Source organism: Heloderma suspectum, chromosome 5 (genome assembly GCF_057233095.1).
Source record: "Heloderma suspectum isolate Gila_16-S chromosome 5, 16-S_ref, whole genome shotgun sequence".
Lineage (NCBI taxonomy): Eukaryota > Metazoa > Chordata > Lepidosauria > Squamata > Helodermatidae > Heloderma > Heloderma suspectum.
In genome coordinates, this window is record NC_139462.1 from 118361592 (window position 1) to 118379369 (window position 17778).

The 17778-nt window shown below is 45.0% G+C and overlaps 1 protein-coding gene across 1 annotated transcript in view; it reads left to right on the forward strand.

The window, feature by feature from the left end:
- The window catches only part of BOD1L1 (biorientation of chromosomes in cell division 1 like 1), a 66348-nt gene extending 64146 nt beyond the window's left edge, over positions 1–2202 (forward strand). Inside the window, exon 25 of the mRNA XM_084857102.1 lies at positions 854–2202. Within this exon, the coding sequence (XP_084713228.1) occupies positions 854–962 (109 nt within the window). The 3' untranslated portion in view covers positions 963–2202. The remainder of the gene's footprint in view (positions 1–853) is intronic.
- The last annotated feature ends 15576 nt before the right edge of the window (positions 2203–17778 follow it).

The window sequence follows — 17778 nt, forward strand, 5'->3', positions numbered from 1 at the left end:
GCGAGTGCAGTTATATGTGGTTAGGTTTTGTTTAGCTTGGGGAAGGGAACTAAGAGGTTAAGCAAAAGTCTTCACAGAAGAGGTGGGTTTTGAGCTAGGGTTTAGTGGCAGTGGCGCTATGCATACGTTTAGAGAGGCAGTTCCAGGCATAAGAGGCAACAAGGGAGAATGGGTAGGGTCAGTTAAGAGACCAGGAGACTTTGGGGTGACTCTGGGTGGTGGAGCTGAAGGAGAGAAGGCAGATTCAGGGATATAAGAGCAATGGGGTAGGGAGTAAGACTGTGGAGAGTTTTAAAAGCAAGAATGAGTTTATGCTAACTGCAGAAGGGGAAGAGAAGCCAGTCTGGCTGCTTGAGAAGCAGGAGTACGCAACCTGGTGCCCTCCAAATTGTTTGGACTACAACTTGTATCAGCCCCAGCCAGCCTGGACAATTGTCAAGGAAGTTGGGAGTTGTTATCCAGAACATCTGGAGGGCATTGGTTTACCTATCCCTGGCTGGGAGAGGTGAATGTTTTTGGCAGTAGACGTCGAGATGAGGTGACTGAGGTGAATCAGGGGAACACCAGAGAGAGTATAAATAGTTACTGATCCTCCCATGGGCTGCTATTTAAGCTCTATGAGAAGCTGTTCATTGCTTTTGCGATAAAGCAGCTGAATACTCAAGAGTTCAAGAATAGAAGAGTTCAAAAATGGTTCTCTTCTGAATTCAGTGCTTCCCTGCCTAGACTGAACCTAAGCAATAGAATAATCCCTGATTCTCTCACCCATGAAGTGCGTTTATATACTTCTAATGGTTTAACTTTGGTTCTTTGGATGACCCAGAGTAATTTCACCATTTTGTTCATTTTTTAGGTCAAAGTCACAGCCCACCAAGCGTAAAAGGGAAGCCAGTCCTCCAGTAACACACAAGAAAGGTCATCAGAGAGCATTTGACACTGAGGTGAAGAGGTCTAAGCGGTAGTTGTACCCCATTCCAGATGAAGAATGTTCTTCTCTGCTTCTGTTTTTTTTTTTAAAAAAAACAACAACTAAGAGGTTTTGCATGTGCTTGTTTCCAACGTATATGTTACGTGTGTAACATATTTAAACAGCTTTATAAACTATTTGTTTATGCAGAAGACTATATGCATCACAGAAGTTTACTTTATATCTCAAGCAGAGATTGTCAACGGTGACTCACTAATGCTAATGCTTCCAATCCACTCATCACCAGTGGCCTCTTAATGACACCTTTTGTACATAAACCACGTATTTTAAAAAAGATTGTATTTTATTGTGTATGAACTTAATAATTGGGAACACTTTATTTAATAGCAAGGACTGGTCTGTGAACTGTTACATTATCTTAAGTTAGTCATTTTAACTGGATTTTTAAATGTCGTGCAGCCATCATTAGCATTGTGTAGGACTGGGGGAAGGAGGAGGGGGACTCTTTTTTCCAACAAAATCAACAGATCTCCAATAATTGGCAAAGTATTTTCTTGCATGTGTTCAAGTCAAGTAGATTAGTATAAGGAGACCTGGGTTCCTTTCCTCGTCACATGTGTGGCTTTCTGTACGGTAAAATTTAAAATTGCATTTACAGTGTTGAGTAAATGCACTCTATTCACTTTGAAATATATTTTCATCTGTAAATTTTCTCCCAGCATCAAAGTAGCTAGAGCTCATTGAGGTAAAACTAGACCCTTTCAGCCAAAACTATTCTGAAGTGAAAACTGTCTGACTCTGCAGCTTTTAATTGTTCTTCTCTCCGTATTCCTCTTTTTCAGTTGAAACACTGAAATTAAAAGTATCACTGTAGGACTTCTAGATCTCCACTATTTTATCTTGCACCTTTTATTTTACCCTTTATATACTGGGATTAAAAGAGCATAGTGCCTGGTCCAGTTGCCAGGATCAGTAAATTTGCATTTTGCTATCACAAGAACAAATCTTCAACTTCAGTTCCATGTAAAGTTTTTTTATTGTTATCAAAATTTGTTTCTCACAGAGATGTAAGTTGCCAAATAACCTGAGATTATTTTAAAATGTTCATATTCATATTTTATAACTAAAATCAGCATTCTGTGTTTTTTATTTTATTTTTTTGTTTGGGGGACTTTATTGTTGTAACGTGGATTTTTCTGTCAAATATTCTACTTTGTTTCTTACTGAATTTTTATATATAAATTATAAAATGTTTCCCAAAACTAAAGTCTCAGTACTTGTGTGGCTACATTACTTTTTATTGTTAAGAATATCAGATGAATCTTCTGTAATATGTGCATACTAAGAGTGTCATCCAAAGAAACTTCTGATGCCCGCTGATTTCAAAGGGATTGAAGCACAAGTTAAATCTTTCCCATTGAAACCAATAGTACTTAATGGCACTTTGTTTCAGCTGGAATGTGTAAATTATAATAAACTTCAGTCATACTGAAACAAAAGACCATACCAAAAGAAGATGGGCAACTTGTGGCCCTCCAGATGTTTTCGCTCACAACTCCCATCAGACCTAGCCAGCATAGTCAATGGTGAGGGATGATGGAAGTGGTAGGGCCGCAGTGGTTATTAATCCTATGTCCTGTACTGTAAACTTGAGTGAAAGGAATGGCAGGTAAATGCAGTTAGTGACATAATAGGGAGCTTCCACAGATGTCCTTCCTTCCAGCTCCTTGACTACAGAGAAACTGAGGCAGTTAAGCCTCAAGAGGCTTACACTTCCAGTTTTCAGCTTGACATTTATCAGTCACTTCCTTCTGCAGATCCTTGAGTGACTCAAAAAGTGGGAAATCCTCCACACAGCACAGCCACATCGAGGAAATAACACTTGACCTGGCATATTTCCAAGTATTGCTTCCTGATGCTGATCCACATACACACAGCATATTGACTAAAAAATAAGCTGCTACACTCCTGTGTCACTGCCACAAAGTGCCGCCTGCAAATACGGTCGCCTAAGGTCAAGCATCCCCTTTACCACACAGTTGCATCCATGGGGGAGGGGGAGTGTCATGTGGAGCATCTTCAGCATCCAACTAGTCTTTTCATCCCTTTTCATGTAGAAATGCCTTCATAAAATACATGTGTAGCTTAGTTCACCTTGCTGCCTAGAACAGCAACTTGCTTTAATGTGGAAGATAGGCAGAAATTATCCTGTATTCAACTTGATTCCTAGTCAACCATTCCTTTGCAGGTTTAACAGCTTCATAGTTGAACATTTTCTTACTGCAACCTCCAGTCATCAAATGTGGACACAATTGGACAGCCATGGGCCAGTCATTCACGTGACTGACTGTACTGCTATAAGGAATAAGATTAGGATGAGTAAAGTAACAGTCTGTTTTGACACCAAGTTGGCTTATGCTGCATAATTTCCTAAACATTAATCGTAGATTTGACCCCTTCTTCTAATACTTGAGTCTTACAACTTAGAAATAAAATGAGTAGTTTTCTTCTGCGGATATAGTTAAACAAAGGAAGGAACAGGACTAGTGCAGTGACGAGGAAAAAGTAGGGGTGAATGGGACAGTGATGGAGCAATTAACCCTGAAGTTAATGGACTAGATCTAAAGAAGCAGAAGCATAGGGAAATTATCTGCTAGCACTCTTTGGCAAGAGCTTACACCAAGAATTCATGGAGTGCTAGAACAGGAAGGTTTCTATAGCACTTCCTATAGTTCCGCTCATGCAGACTGGACATCTTTCAATCATAGTTTAGTTTCACTTTTCTAATACAATGTTTGTGAAACAGTCCTTCTCTGAGTGGAAGACACTTTCTGTATGTGGCAGGGCACCTTTTGGATCAAACTTGATGTAGATGTAGAAAGTGAGGTAGTTCAGCATTTGTTTAATATGGAATATGTGCAACAGGCAACTTGTATGCACTTTTTCTATTTACTTTTGCTTGCATTTCAGGTTGCTGCTTTATCTAATCATACACTAGTAGAGTTGCACCCCCTTGGGCTTTTTTACAGTAACAGCTTGTCTGTTGATTGCACAGTCCCGGGGGGAGAGGGTGTTAGCCCCAACCCTCTGGCTGGCTTCAGTCAGGTGGTAGTAATTCCTGAATTTCACCTCCACCTATGTAATACGGTTATCTATATGCACTTAGTGAGAACAGAATGGGAGTTAAAATAAAGGAAAGTTCGTTAAATGGTTAAAAAAAAATCAGAACTGTTTGAACTTGCAATTCCCTGGAATTAACATAGCTATCTCAGGTTTTCACATTTGTTCATGTAGACTTAACACAGTCTGTATAGCTCCATTCTAAAGTCTTCTAGGGCAGAGTCTGTATGATTTGACGAATACTGCCTAGGATCTGACTAGAGAAGTGAGGTACTGAATCTGAGCATGTTTTGTGTATGTGAAAAGCACTAGCCCTGTTTGAAAACGTAAAACAGTTTTCCTGGAATTATTTCATACGTTACATAAAAGCATGGACTGGGCTAGCCCACAGCTGCCTGTCACGGATTTCATGATGTGGATTCGATAAGCTCTTGGTAGTGTGTTCACTGGGTGGGTGCACTTGTGGTTAAACACCACCTAGATTTTAGCAAAACAAATTTCCATGCCAAGTGCCTGCCCTGCTACATAATTATTATGAATTCAGCACTGGCTGTACTGTTTTGGACAATCCAAGATACTGACCTGGTTCACACATCACGGTGGTAATTCCTGTAATTGTTTAACCCAGATATTGCAAGGGATGAGTGGAGTGCACGACCCATTGCCTATTTTAATTAATGCAGGAACATCTAGTTTCTGGGTTGGCTTCCTTGGGATAAACAACCCAGAGTTTCCAGGTTTGGCCATCATGAAGCAACCCACCTAGGACCACATGAAGGAGGACCTCTGCAAGTTATCTAAGGTTCCAAGCAGGTACCTATAGGAGGAGATGATGCTTTAGATATTCTGGTCCTATTCAAAAACAGTTCAGTCCTTTACAGGTCAACACCAACACTTTGAATTGAGCTCAGAAATGGACTGGACGCCAACGCATCTGACAAAACTGATACTTCTTTGTGGTCTCTGTGCATTACACATAGGGGTCCTGCACCTGCATGAAGCCCTGTTTCGGGAAACTTCTCTAGCTGAGGAATTTGGGCAGGAAGCCTCCCACACTGCCCCAGTGCGCATGTCCCTAGGGGGTTTCCGCTTACTCCCTCAGTTCTCTTTCGACTGCCATTGTGGTAGCCTCATTAGGGAACTTCTTTGCATTCAGTGAATTCCTGGCAGCGCATTTGCTGAGGTTTTATTCTTTCTCCTCTCTCTGTCCTTCTTTTACTTTGTTTTTCTTATTTTCTTATTTCGCTTTCACAATCTTATGATCACCCGATGGGCGTATGGGCCTCTGAATGCCTTTTTGGAAGTGTGTCCATTGTAGAAGTAAACTACCTCCGACAGTTTCCTTGTGCCTTTTTTGCCTATATACATTGCCTGGCTTTCACTAAACAAGCCCAAAGGAATCGATCCAATTGACTACACGCTATTCTCTGGAGGTGGGCACTGGAGGCAGTGGAGGTACCGAAGGAGACTGGCCCAGGCTTCTACCCCCAGAGCGGGCATGATTGTCTCACCACAGCCTATACAAGTGTCGGGGTCAGCTTCACCCCATAGTCTAGCTCATACTTCAAGACAGCCGGAGTCTTTGAGCAGACCAGACCTACCCACACCAGGGCAGCCTTTGACACTTTCATTGGCAAAAAAGCTAACAAAAAAGGCCAGAGCTTCTAAATCAACACCTTCTTCTGAGCCTAAGAAGAAGAAAGGGAAAAAATCAAAAAAAGGTGGCAGAATCGGTACGGGATTGGCCGTGATCACCAGCTCCAATTGGAATTCCTGCTCCCCCACCAATTCTGCAATCCCTGATACTGATACCATATCGATCCCAGCACAAGACCCGATACCAGTCACATCAACACCAGAAGGCAAAATTAGGGATGCTTCCCCAATCCCACCACCTACATTGCCACCTCGGGACTGATTTCCTCAATATGGAAGACCTTCAGCAGGCCACCATTGATTCCTGGATTCTCGATGGAGTCATCACAGAGGAATCATTCTCCTCAGCATCATGAGTGGCATCAGTGCAGATCCAGATCCCCATTGTCAGACTGGGATAGGCAGGAATGAGGCACGCCTCACAGGAGAATTCGATGGCCAAAGCCTTTTCAGTGCTAACACTGACAAGGCCATGGATTCAGTCCAGAGGCTGTGAAATACAGCACAGTGAATGAGACTGACCCAACATTTCTCTCTTTCATACAAGCAATGCCTTTGGTATCGTTCTCCTGCAACACAGTATCCCTACCAACAACCAGGATCAAGGCAAGTGTCTCAACAGCAGGCTCTGGTGCCAAGAAAGCAGTACTCCTTAGCCAACTATAGGCGTTTTCATCACGAGGGTGATGGGAGCAGCAAGTCTTGCCTTTGGCTTTCCCTTCTCTTTCTTCATCCTTCTGCTCTACCTTCTGTCTTTGAAGTTGCCTATCTTCTTTTCTGCCAGCCTGGACCGACATAACATCAGACTCCTTGGTCTTCCCCACTATCCAGAGAGGCTTAACCATTGAGTTCAACACCCTCCCTCCACTTAGGGGCTTTCTACCAATGGCCCCACCACTGTTCCTTTGGTAAGAAGTACAAATCCTCTTGGCAAAAGGTGCCATAGAACCCATCCCACAATGTCATCACTGCAATGGTGTTTACTCCTGGTACTTTATGGTAATGAAGAGGGATGGAGGGCTCCATCCAGTCCTGGATCTCTGGGACATCAACAGCTACATTATGCCCAGGAAGTTCTGCATGGTCTCCCTGTCATCAATCCTACTGCTGTCCAAGCGAGACTGGTTTGCCTTGATCAACCTGAAGGATGCCTACTTTTATATCATGATCGAAAGGTCCTACCAACGCTTCCTTTGTTTTGTGATTGGAACTGATGTCTGCCAGTTTCAGGTGTTACCATTTGGCCTCACTACTGACCCAGGGGTCTTCACAAAGTGATTGGCAGTAGTTTGTTCCTATCTTTGGGTGCACAGGATGGCGATCTATCCCTGCATGGACTATTGGTTACTGGTAGCGTCAGCCAGGTGCCAGCTTCTTCAGTCAATCGAGATGACTTTCAAACTCCTAAACGAGTTGAGCCTCTATGACAATGAAAAGAAATTGCACCTGCAGCCAGTGCAAAGCCTCCAGTTCATTGTAGCTCTTCTCAACTCACAGTCTGGTTGTGCATTCCTTCCTGAAGAGTGGGCCCGCGCTCTAGCTTCTCTAAGCCATGTTATTTAGAGGATGATTACAGCATTCAAAATCCACTGCCTCCTTGTTTTGATGACAGTGACACCATCAGTCGTACGATATGACTGCTTGAATATGCGGATCTTGCCAAACTGGTTCCTCCACTCATTAGGCACTGAGCAGGATGCCCATTGTACCTGGTTTCATACCCCTTCATGGGTGAAGATTTTGTTGCAAAGGTGGACCGTGCACAATCACCTTACTCAGGGTGTTCCATTCCTTCAGCCCTCCCCATCCTTTGTAACAACTATGGATGCTTCCTCTCGGGATGGGGAACTCGCTGTGGAGGCTTCACAGTGCAGGAACAGTGGTCACCCAAGGAAGCCACCAACCACATCAGTCTGCTGGAGTGAGGGCATTTGACAAAACACTCAGGGTGTTCAAGCTGCACCTGGTGGGCAGGCTGGTCCAGATAGCATCGGACAATACCACAGTTGCCGCTTACTTGAACAAGCAGTAACAACTTTGAATCTTCGAAGATCATGCCTGAATTAGGAAAAAAAAACATCGCGGAGAAGCCCCGATTCTGCGAGGATAACGCCTTAATTTTTAAAAAAACATCCGGAGTGGGGGATAGGAGGGGGTAAAACTTAGTCTCATTTGAGGGGATAGAACAACCTGCTGCTCAATGCAGGAAGCCTGATTCCCAACCGGTCACCCATCCAACTACTGACTGGGGCCAACCCCGCTTAGCTTCCGAGATCAGACAAGCACGCACACATCCAGCCCTTTGCTTGTTGCTGAGGAAGCTATGCGATCAGTAGCCAGAAGAAGACATGGGGCCTTCAAGAGCTGTGATTGGACAGGAGGGAAATACAAACACCGCTGTATATGGACAGGCGGGGGAGGGGACTACGACTGGATATGGTAGCGAAGGCGGAAAATCAGAGCACATTAAGGGGAAATGCCGGGATATTAGGGTATTGAAAGTGGGAGCACGGAAGTGGGAAATTCTGGTTCCAATTCGAGGCAGCTACTGCGTAGTGTGAAAGGCGGGCAGTGAAACCTCATTGGAGGCGAAAAAAGGCAGTAAATGTAGATCCAGCCTGTGTTGCCTGCATTATATGTGAATTTGCCCTAAAAAAGAAGCCTCTTAAGGGCACAGCAGGCTCAGCCTTTCCTTGAAACTGAGAAGGGGCTATACTTAAATACAGGCCTGCAGCTTTTAGCTGACACGATTGGGAGAATAATCAGCTAAAGTTTTAGTTGACTGATTAGTGGGAGCCTATTTTACTCAGTGGGGCCGTGAATTAAGGGCACACAGGGGTGTGTTTTTGTGTGGTTCTCTTGGTTCTGTTATGCTGCAGTAAAAACAAAAAAAATATGAACAATGTATTTTTCTAACAGTGAGTGGTAGCGTTTGTTTTTCTTGCGTGGGTGACCTGTCCTTTGACATCTCGAAAAGGTACAGGTTGAGTTTCTGGTGATATATAACCAGACTGTTCACTGGTGAGGATTGGCTGCTGTCACTGAAGGACAATTGAGGAGGCCACTGAAAGCGTATCCTTATCGGCCTCCACTGGGAGCTGTGGCGGGAGGTGGGGGCAGGGGCGGCCCACACAGCCCTGTGGAAGAGTGCAGCTCCTGGCTGGCTACGGGCCCCACTGATATCAGCAGCTTGTGGCAGGGCAACTCGCCAGTCAGCGGCAGTCCACTTCCACAGCGCCATGTTGCTCCTGCTTCTGCCCCTGCCTGCCAGTGGTTTCGGGTAGGGATATGATCTCTCTCTCTCTCTCTCTCTCTCTCTCTCTCTCTCTCACACACACATACACACACTCACACTCACTCACTCACCCCACAGAAGCAGCAGGCAACTTCCACTAACAAACTGCCTTGCTGGCCCCCTTAATTGTCTTGAAGTTCAGGTCATTAATGGACTGATCAGTTAAATGGCAAGTGATTCATCAACTTCTAAAAATCCCTTAATTGGGTGCCAGACTAACTTTTAAATATTGTAATTGTATCTGATACTTCTTGCACGTAGGAGGGGAAACAGTTTAGCTGGAACCCGCATTTCAACACTGTTGAGAAAATTAGTTGAAAGGACTCCATATCCAAGCTCCGGAATACAGATACATCGCTTGAACAGCACAGGCAATCTACATTCCCTTCTTTTCTGTCCCAGGTGCCAGGAAGCAATTGAATGTTACAGGGGAATGCCAGTTCAATTAGGTTTAGAGTTTTATTGTGACTTGTCACACATCTGATGCAATAATTTCTCTCTAAATGTCAAAGCTCATTAATGTGAGGTGAGGAAGAAGAAATACAGGAAAGGGATAATGGCTAACAATCACATACATAATAGCCTGTCACCATTTTCAAGTCTAAATGAATATTTTTTTCTGGTTCACTGCCCAAAGAAAGCAGAAAGATTTTATTTTGAGACAATGATGGGTTACATGCGTCTTTTTTTAATATAAACACAAGCTTGGAATAGTTGAGTAACAGAATCCTTATTTAATTCAGTTCTCCCAGATATTTTTTTAAGACTTAGGCTGCAATCCTATACACATGAGTAGACATGCATAGGATTGCACTGTGAATAGATAATATGGATTCTTAAAAAGCAGAGGCTTGTTAGCTGGTCATAAGATTCCTTCTGATATCTGGGCCTTTCTCCCTCCCCTACCACTGAGCAGCTCCAATGGCACCCAGAGACTCTTCTGCCTTCCCTACATCTCTGTGATGCTAAGGTAGCCTGGCCAATCACTGAACAAAATCCATAGGAAATGTCAATATATATTACTGCTTACTGTGTGATTTTGAGGACCTTTTTGTTTATTTTTAGGTTGGGTTTGGATTTTATGTATACCTGTTAGATATATGTAAGCCACCTTGAAGGCTTATTAACTAGAGGCATGAAATACATATTTTAAAATAAAATTATTGTTGTTGTTGTTGTTGTTGTTGTTGTTATTATTGCATTTCTATTACCACCCCATAGTCAAAGCTCTCTGGGTGGTTTACAGAAGTTAAAACATTGAATACAATTTAAAAAAAGTTTAAAAGCCATTTACATAAAAGCACACAGACAACATACACAAACAATATATAACTAAAAACAACTTTGAACTGTCAGCCATAACAAAAGACACATCCAGGGCCAATTAAAACTCATCATGTGCTGCCAAATGCCTGGGAAAAGAGATTGGTCTTAACCCAGTGCCGAAAAGATAACAATGTTGGTGCCAGGCGTACCTCATCGGGGAGTGTGTTCCACAGATGGGGGGCCACCAAATATATGAATAAATATAAATATTGTATGATTTCCTATCTGGAGGGAAGTGTGTTCCCTCCTCCAAATTACACGCATTTATTCTTGAGCACTAGGAACCGCCACAAAATCGGACAGGCTATTTTAAATTCTCTGAACAAAAGGGTTTTTCTAATGCTTAGGGTTAATTGATAATCATATTTTGGATTGGGAGGAAGGTCTCCTGTAGCATATAGCTCATTTGCATAAATTATTTTTATAGGAGCCTATTTGCATCCAGCTGTATGCACCAGTTGCTCTGAGTACAAAACCTTTGGAATGTTTGCAGGCCAAGCATTTGTGGGGAAAGGAAAGTTGTTTAGATGGGATTAACATTTTATGGGGGTGGTTGAGGCAAGAGTAGCAATGTGAGGCACACCAAGGATTGGGAAGAAACCCCAGGACGAAAGGAAGCTAAATAGAAGTGTGTAATACTGCTCCTGCTCATCCCAAAGATGATTTGGGCCTTTCAAGTATTAAACTCAATGGTTTTTTGAGAGCTTGATTTGAACACACAACAAAATCTTTGGGTAAGGGAGAGGGGTAACAGGTGGTTGGCAGAAAAGGCCTTCAGGGGCCTCCCCACAGCTGGAAATGACGCTCCATGCAAGGGGCAGGGCTGTGCATGGACCCCCTGCTTTGCTTTGGCTGCCGCTTCGGACCTTCCAAAGTGGCCCCGCTTTGCTTTGGACCAGTTCGGACCCCATCTGCTTCGACTCAGATCCAAATTCGAAGCAAGATTCGGACATCCGAATCACTCATTTTTGGCATTTTCCCATTGACTTGCATGGGAAAACACAAACGGACGTAACTTTTTTCACTTTTCATGATACATACATGAAACTTGGGGAACTCTCAGTCCCCCTGAAGGGGTGTCAAGCTGCCAAATTTCAGGCAATTTGGCCCAAGAATGTTTGTGCTAGGTGCAAGTGAATTTTGATTCTTCCAACGAAATCTCTCAAAGCAAAGAGCTAGAACATTTCACTGCTTAAACAGAAGAGCATGAAAGTTGGGGAATGCACAGTCCCTTTGGAGGGCATCCCACCTGCCAAATCTCAGACAGTTTGGCCCACCAGTTTTTGTGCAAGGTGCAGGTAAAATGTGCTGTTCTCAGAAACTCAAACCAAAGCTCATAAAGGGATAATCAAGTTAGGTGTTGAAGCAGTGAGGAGGTCACTATCCCTAAACTCTGCTGTAGGTTTCTCTGATGCACAAATAGTACCACTTTCCTATTCACAGTCAATAACCTCAGGGTCCCTTTGGCTGAATTGCCTGGGAAAACACTGGCTGGTGGGCAGGAAGCAAACGAAGACAGCAGCCCTGCCAGGCGGGCACATCGACTTGAACCAAGAGCAACAACAGCTGTCTGCTGGACTGACAGAGGCAGGAAGCAACACAGCAACCCTGCCAGGCAGGCACAGCAGCACCTCGCCTACCTCTGCCCCTGCCAAGACCCCGAAGATGCCTCATATTGGGCTTGCTTGCTTTGCAACACACAGTGCAGTTTTATATTATTTAAATAATAGCTGTTAATTTGTTTGGTCCTTTGCCCACTGTTTTTGGAAATGTGGACTGTGTGTACTCCTTTGACACACACTGTTTGCTTGTCCACACAGCACAACCACACACAACCACACGCACACGAGCAAAAGAAAAGCAAACACTAAACTACAAGCGGGGCGGGGGAGGGGAACTAACTATAATCCTAACAGAAGAGAAAGAGCTTTTTAACTTTTTAATTGTTTTTAGGGAAAAGAGATCAAAAATGGGAAGGGAAGGAATACAGGAATTGAGAAGGGGAGGTGGAAGGGAGCCACAAGTAGGAAAATGTGATTCTCCCCGCATCCCACCACCCCATGGAAGCACTTCCTTGAGAGGAAGACGGGTGGCTCACTGAAACAATTAGTGACACCTGCAGATCTACTGCAACAAAAAAGGGAATCCCATGGGGTGCGGGATTGATTGAGGTTCAGCCTACACAAACAGCAGATGATGTGGTAAAATGGTTCATGGAATGTGTCACTTCAAATGGTTAGTAAGGAGTTGCGTATTTGATTTCCCTACCCCTGCCCCCACTCCTGGGTGGGAAGCCCCTATAGATAGTAAGCTAGCATGTCAGGGAGATGCTTCACTATTCCTTGACATGCTAGTTTTCTATATGCAGTGAGCTTTGTTTTTTTCTATGGAGGATAAAATCATGGGATTACCTTAACTGCAATTCAACCATTTTACTAGGGCTGTGCTCCACTTCAGAGCTGGATCTGAATCCTGAAGCGAAGCAGGCTGTTTTGGGGTTGTGTTGAACTTCAAAGTGGGTCAGAATAGCTGAAGCAATAGCCGAAGCAAAGCGGGTCACCCCCAAAGCACTTCACTGTGGCTCAGATATTCAGAGCTATTTTGAAGCCATTCTGAAGCCCAGACAGCCTGTCTCTAAAATGTATCAACTTGCAAAAGATCAGGTAACAGGTGAGGAGGAGGAGGGAGGGGGGAAATGGCGAGCCTTGGTGAATGGCAACTCCAGTTGCCAGATTAGGGCTGAACCTAACCCATCAGTCTCCAATCAGTGACAGTGGTGGAAGCACGGGGGAATGCTGTATATAACAGGAGATCTGTCTGCTTTCGTTTCACTGTGAGAGAGAGTTGGTTAGAAAGAGAGAGTTGGCTTCCTAGAGCTGTGTGGGGTGTGTGTCCTGCTGCAGTTTCACTTGTCGTTCTTCCTTCCCTCCCAGCCCGTCTCAATTCAACTATTCCTATTAGTCTTCCCTTTCTTTCTTTTCTAGATTCTTTGTTTTAAAAAACCTAAAAACATTTTTTTAAAAATACTTTCCTTGCCTTGTTCTTTGGCTTCCCGCCGCCCTCCCCTTCTCAGTTTTTGAATTCCTTCTCTTCCCATTTCAAGTTTTATCTTTCTAAATATATATATATACACACAACCCACCCACCCCCAACAAAACCCTTTTCTCTTCTGTTAGGATTTATAGTATACTCCCCCCCCACACACACACACACACAGCTTGTAGGTAGTTTTTCTTTCTGTATCTCCTTTTCTTTTGCTCATGTGTGTGTGTGTGTGTGTGTGCAAAGCACTGCACACAAGTCCATACAATATAGTGGGCAAAACACTACACAATTTGTATACTTTGGTGCAAAGCAAGCCCAAGATGAGGCATCTAAGGGATCTTGGCAGGGGCAGAGGTGGGTGAGATGCTGGTGGGACCAGCAGCACCAGTAGCCAGGCTGACTCGCCCCCAGTCCAGATAGTGCATCTTGGTCTAGGGCAGACCTATATTCCCAGGTAATGTGTATTCCATTCAGCCAAAGAGAGCCTGAGGTCATCCAGTGTGATGCTGAAAAAGGAAAACCTGCCATTTGGAGGCAAGATCATTGAGCGGGTGGTGGCGATGCAGTTGAAGGCACACTTGGAAGAAGCCGATTATCTAGATCCATTTCAATCGGGCTTCAGGCCTGGGCATAGGACAGAAATAGCCTTGGTCACTTTGGTAGATGATATGAGGAGGGCTCTGGATAGGGGTGAATGCTCCTTCCTTGTTCTCCTCGACCTCTCAGCGGCTTTCGATACCGTTGACCACGGTATCCTCCTGGACCGCCTGGAGGGGTTGGGCACTGGGGACACCGTATTGCGGTGGTTCCGGTCCTTCCTCTCCGGCAGGTACCAGAGGGTAGCACTGGGTGAAGAGGTGTCAGACCGTGGCCACTCACTTGTGGGGTGCCACAGGGTTCCATCCTCTCCCCGATGCTACTTAACATCTATGTGAAGCCGCTGGGGGCTATCATCAGGAGGTTTGGGGTGCAGTGTCCTCAATATGCGGATGACACGCAGCTCTACCTCTCGTTCAAATCTTCACCAGGGTTGGCCGTGGAATCCCTGTCTAAATGCCTGGAGACAGTGAATGGCTGGATGGGGAGGAATAAGCTGAAACTGAACCCTGACAAGTCCAAGGTACTTTTGGTGGGAGACAAGAGGAGGCTGGGGGATGTAGACCTGGTGTTGAATGGGGTACAGCTACCCTTGAAAGACCAGGTCATTTTGGATTCCTGGGTGTCCATGGAGGCTCAGGTGTCAGCTGTGAGCTGGGCAACACTGTATCAACTCCATCTGATACGGCGGCTGCGCCCCTACCTTCCCGACCATCTCCTCCCATAGGTAGTACATTCCCTGGCCTCCTCTCGTCTAGACTACTGTAATGCACTCTATGTGGGGTTACCCTTGAAGACAGTTTGGAAGCTGCAGCTGGTGCAGAACACAGCGGCTCGCCTGATTAAAGGCAGCCGCCAGCGTGATCACATCACCCCAGTGCTGAAGGAGTTGCACTGGTTACCAGTTGGTTTCCGGGCCAAATTCAAGGTGTTGGTTTTGACCTTTAAAACCTTATATGGTTCTGGCCCAGCCTATCTTAAGGAGCGCCTCCAGCAACACCAGACAGGCCGCTTAACAAGATCAGCCTCGGATGGCCTTCTCTCTGTCCCATCAGCCAGGACAGCTAGACTGGTGAGGACGAGGGAGAGGCCCTTCTCTGTGGTGGCCCCCACTCTGTGAACTCCCTCCCTAGGGAACTCCGCCATGCCCCCTCTTTAATGTGCTTCCGCCATGCACTGAAAACTTGGTTATTCAGGCAAGCATTTGTGGTGGGTTAGGGTATTCTTAAATAATGTTTTAATGCATAATTTTACTGTTTTAATTGTACTATTGTACATCACCCAGAGTGGCCGGGTGACCAGCCAGATGGGCGATTAAGAAATTTAATAAATAAATAAATAACAAACAAACAAACATACTTGGGGAAAGGGGTTATTTTGAACTTCAAAAACACCCACACCAGAGATTAGGGATACTGACCTCCTCCTAATCACCTCTTAAACACCTAACTTCTCTGATTATCCCTTTATTACCTTTGGTTTGCATTTCTGAGAACAGCACATTTACCTGCACCTAGCACAAAAACTACTGGGCCAAACTGTCTGACGTTTGGCAGGTTCAGTCACCTGCATTGGGGCTGCCAGATTTCCAAATTGCATATATTTACCATAAAAACTAAAAAAGGTATGGTCATTTCTGTTTTCCAATGCAAGGCAATAGGAAAACAAAAAATCCGAATAATTCAGATATCCAAATCTCCCTTCGGATCCAAATCTGAAGAATCATAGAATCATAGACTCATAGAATAGTAGGGTTGGGAGGGGCCTACAAGACCATCGAGTCCAACCCCCTGCTCAGTGCAGGAATCCAAGTCAGAGCATCCCTGACAGATGGCTGTCCAGCCTCGTCTTGAAGGCCTCCAGGGTGGGAGAGCCCACCACCTCCCTAGGGAATTGGTTCCATTGTTGTATTGCTCTAACAGTCAGGAAGTTTTTCCTGATGTTCAGCCGGAATCTGGCTTCCTGTAACTTGAGCCCATTATTCCGTGTCCTGCACTCTGGGATGATCGAGAAGAGATCCTGGCCTTCCCCTCTGTAACAACCTTTCAAGGACTTGAAGAGCGCTATCCTATCTCCGCTCAGTCTTCTCTTCTCAAGGCTAAATATGCCCAGTTCTTTCAGTCTCTCTTCGTAGGGCTTTGTTTCCAGTCCCCTGATCATCTTTGTTGTCCTCTTCTGAACCCTTTCCAGCTTGTCTGCATCCTTCTTAAAGTGCGATGCCCAGAACTGGACACAGTACTCCAGATGAGGCCTAACCAGTGCTGAGTAGAGGGGAACTAGTACTTCCCGGGATGTGGAAGCTATACTTCTATTAATACAGCCCAAAATAGCATTGGCCTTTTTTGCAGCCACATCACATCGTTGGCTCATATTCAGCTTGTGATCGACAACAATTCCAAGATCCTTCTCGCTTGTAGTGTGGTTGAGCCAAGTATCCCCCATCTTGTAACTGTGCATTTGGTTTCTTTATCCTAGGTGCAGAACTTGGCACTTATCCCTATTAAATGTCACTCTGTTGTTTTCTGCCCAGCGCGCCAGTCTATCCAGATCACTTTGAATTTTGTTTCTGTCTTCCAAGGTATTAGCTATCCCGCACAATTCTGTGTCATTTGCAAATTTGATCAGCATTCCCTGCACCTCCTCCTCCAAGTCATTAATACAAATGTTGAAGAGCACTGGGCCCAGGACTGAGCCCTGCGGTACCCTGCGTGTGACCTCTCCCCAGTTTGAGAAGATCCCATTGATAAGCACTCTTTGAGTCCGATTCTATAGCCAATTGTGGAGCCACCTGATAGTTGTTTGATCTAGCCCACTTTTAGCTAGTTTGCTAATGAGGATATCATAGGGCACAAGAAATTGGATTGGGTCCAGATCGGTACAAAGCAAAGCAGGGCCAATTCAGAAGGTCCGACTTGGCATCCAAAGTGAATCAGGGGTTTGTGCAAAGCCCTACATTTCACCATTAGAATGGACTTGTGTAGAGATGGGAATTCACTTACCTCCTAGCAGGAATAGCATAGAGGTAACAACAGACACAAAAGTCCAGCAATGATGGCTCCAACCATCTGCATGTTTTGTTTTGCTTCTGGGTTCACCTCACCTTTGTTACACAACAGGTACCCTGGCCATAAGATGTAGGAGTATTGACCACTATGTTGAGAGACTCCATGCCCCTCCCAGTAACCACCAGGAATGTGGAACAGGGACATACAGTCTGAGGCTTGGCCATAGATATTTTGGTATTCAAGCACAGCATTTGCAGGTATGAGTTCTTAGGTTATATTCCTAGCATCTCCAGGTGAAGAGATTGAGGCACCTGGGCTGTGAAACAAAAGCTCTTTCCCTGAAACCTTGGAGAGCCTCTGCCAGTCTGAACAGCCCAGCTTCCCCCAACCTGGTGCCTTCTGGATGAGTTGGACTTCACCTCCTATCATCCCAGTGGCCATGCTGGCTGGTGATAGTGGGAATGGGAGTCCTGCACACCTGGAGGGCACCGGGTTGGAAAGGCTGGGGCAGACTGTACCAGGCTCAGTGGACTCCTCAGATTCAATAGGGGGCCACTTCCCATGGGAAGCAGTCAGAACACAGCAGCCCTCCGGAGGCATGCACTGAGTCTTCTTCTGATGTTACATCAAGGGTGCAGATGACTTGCCTGGGGAGGCAGCATCCTTCTGACCACCATGGTGTTGGCTCCAGCTCTGATTCAGGAGGCCATCTAGAGTGGATCTCTTTCAGCTGAGATTTCAATACTAATAGTGTAGAGGAAATGGAAGGGGATGGAGCTGGAAAGGGGAGTCTGAAAGTATATTTA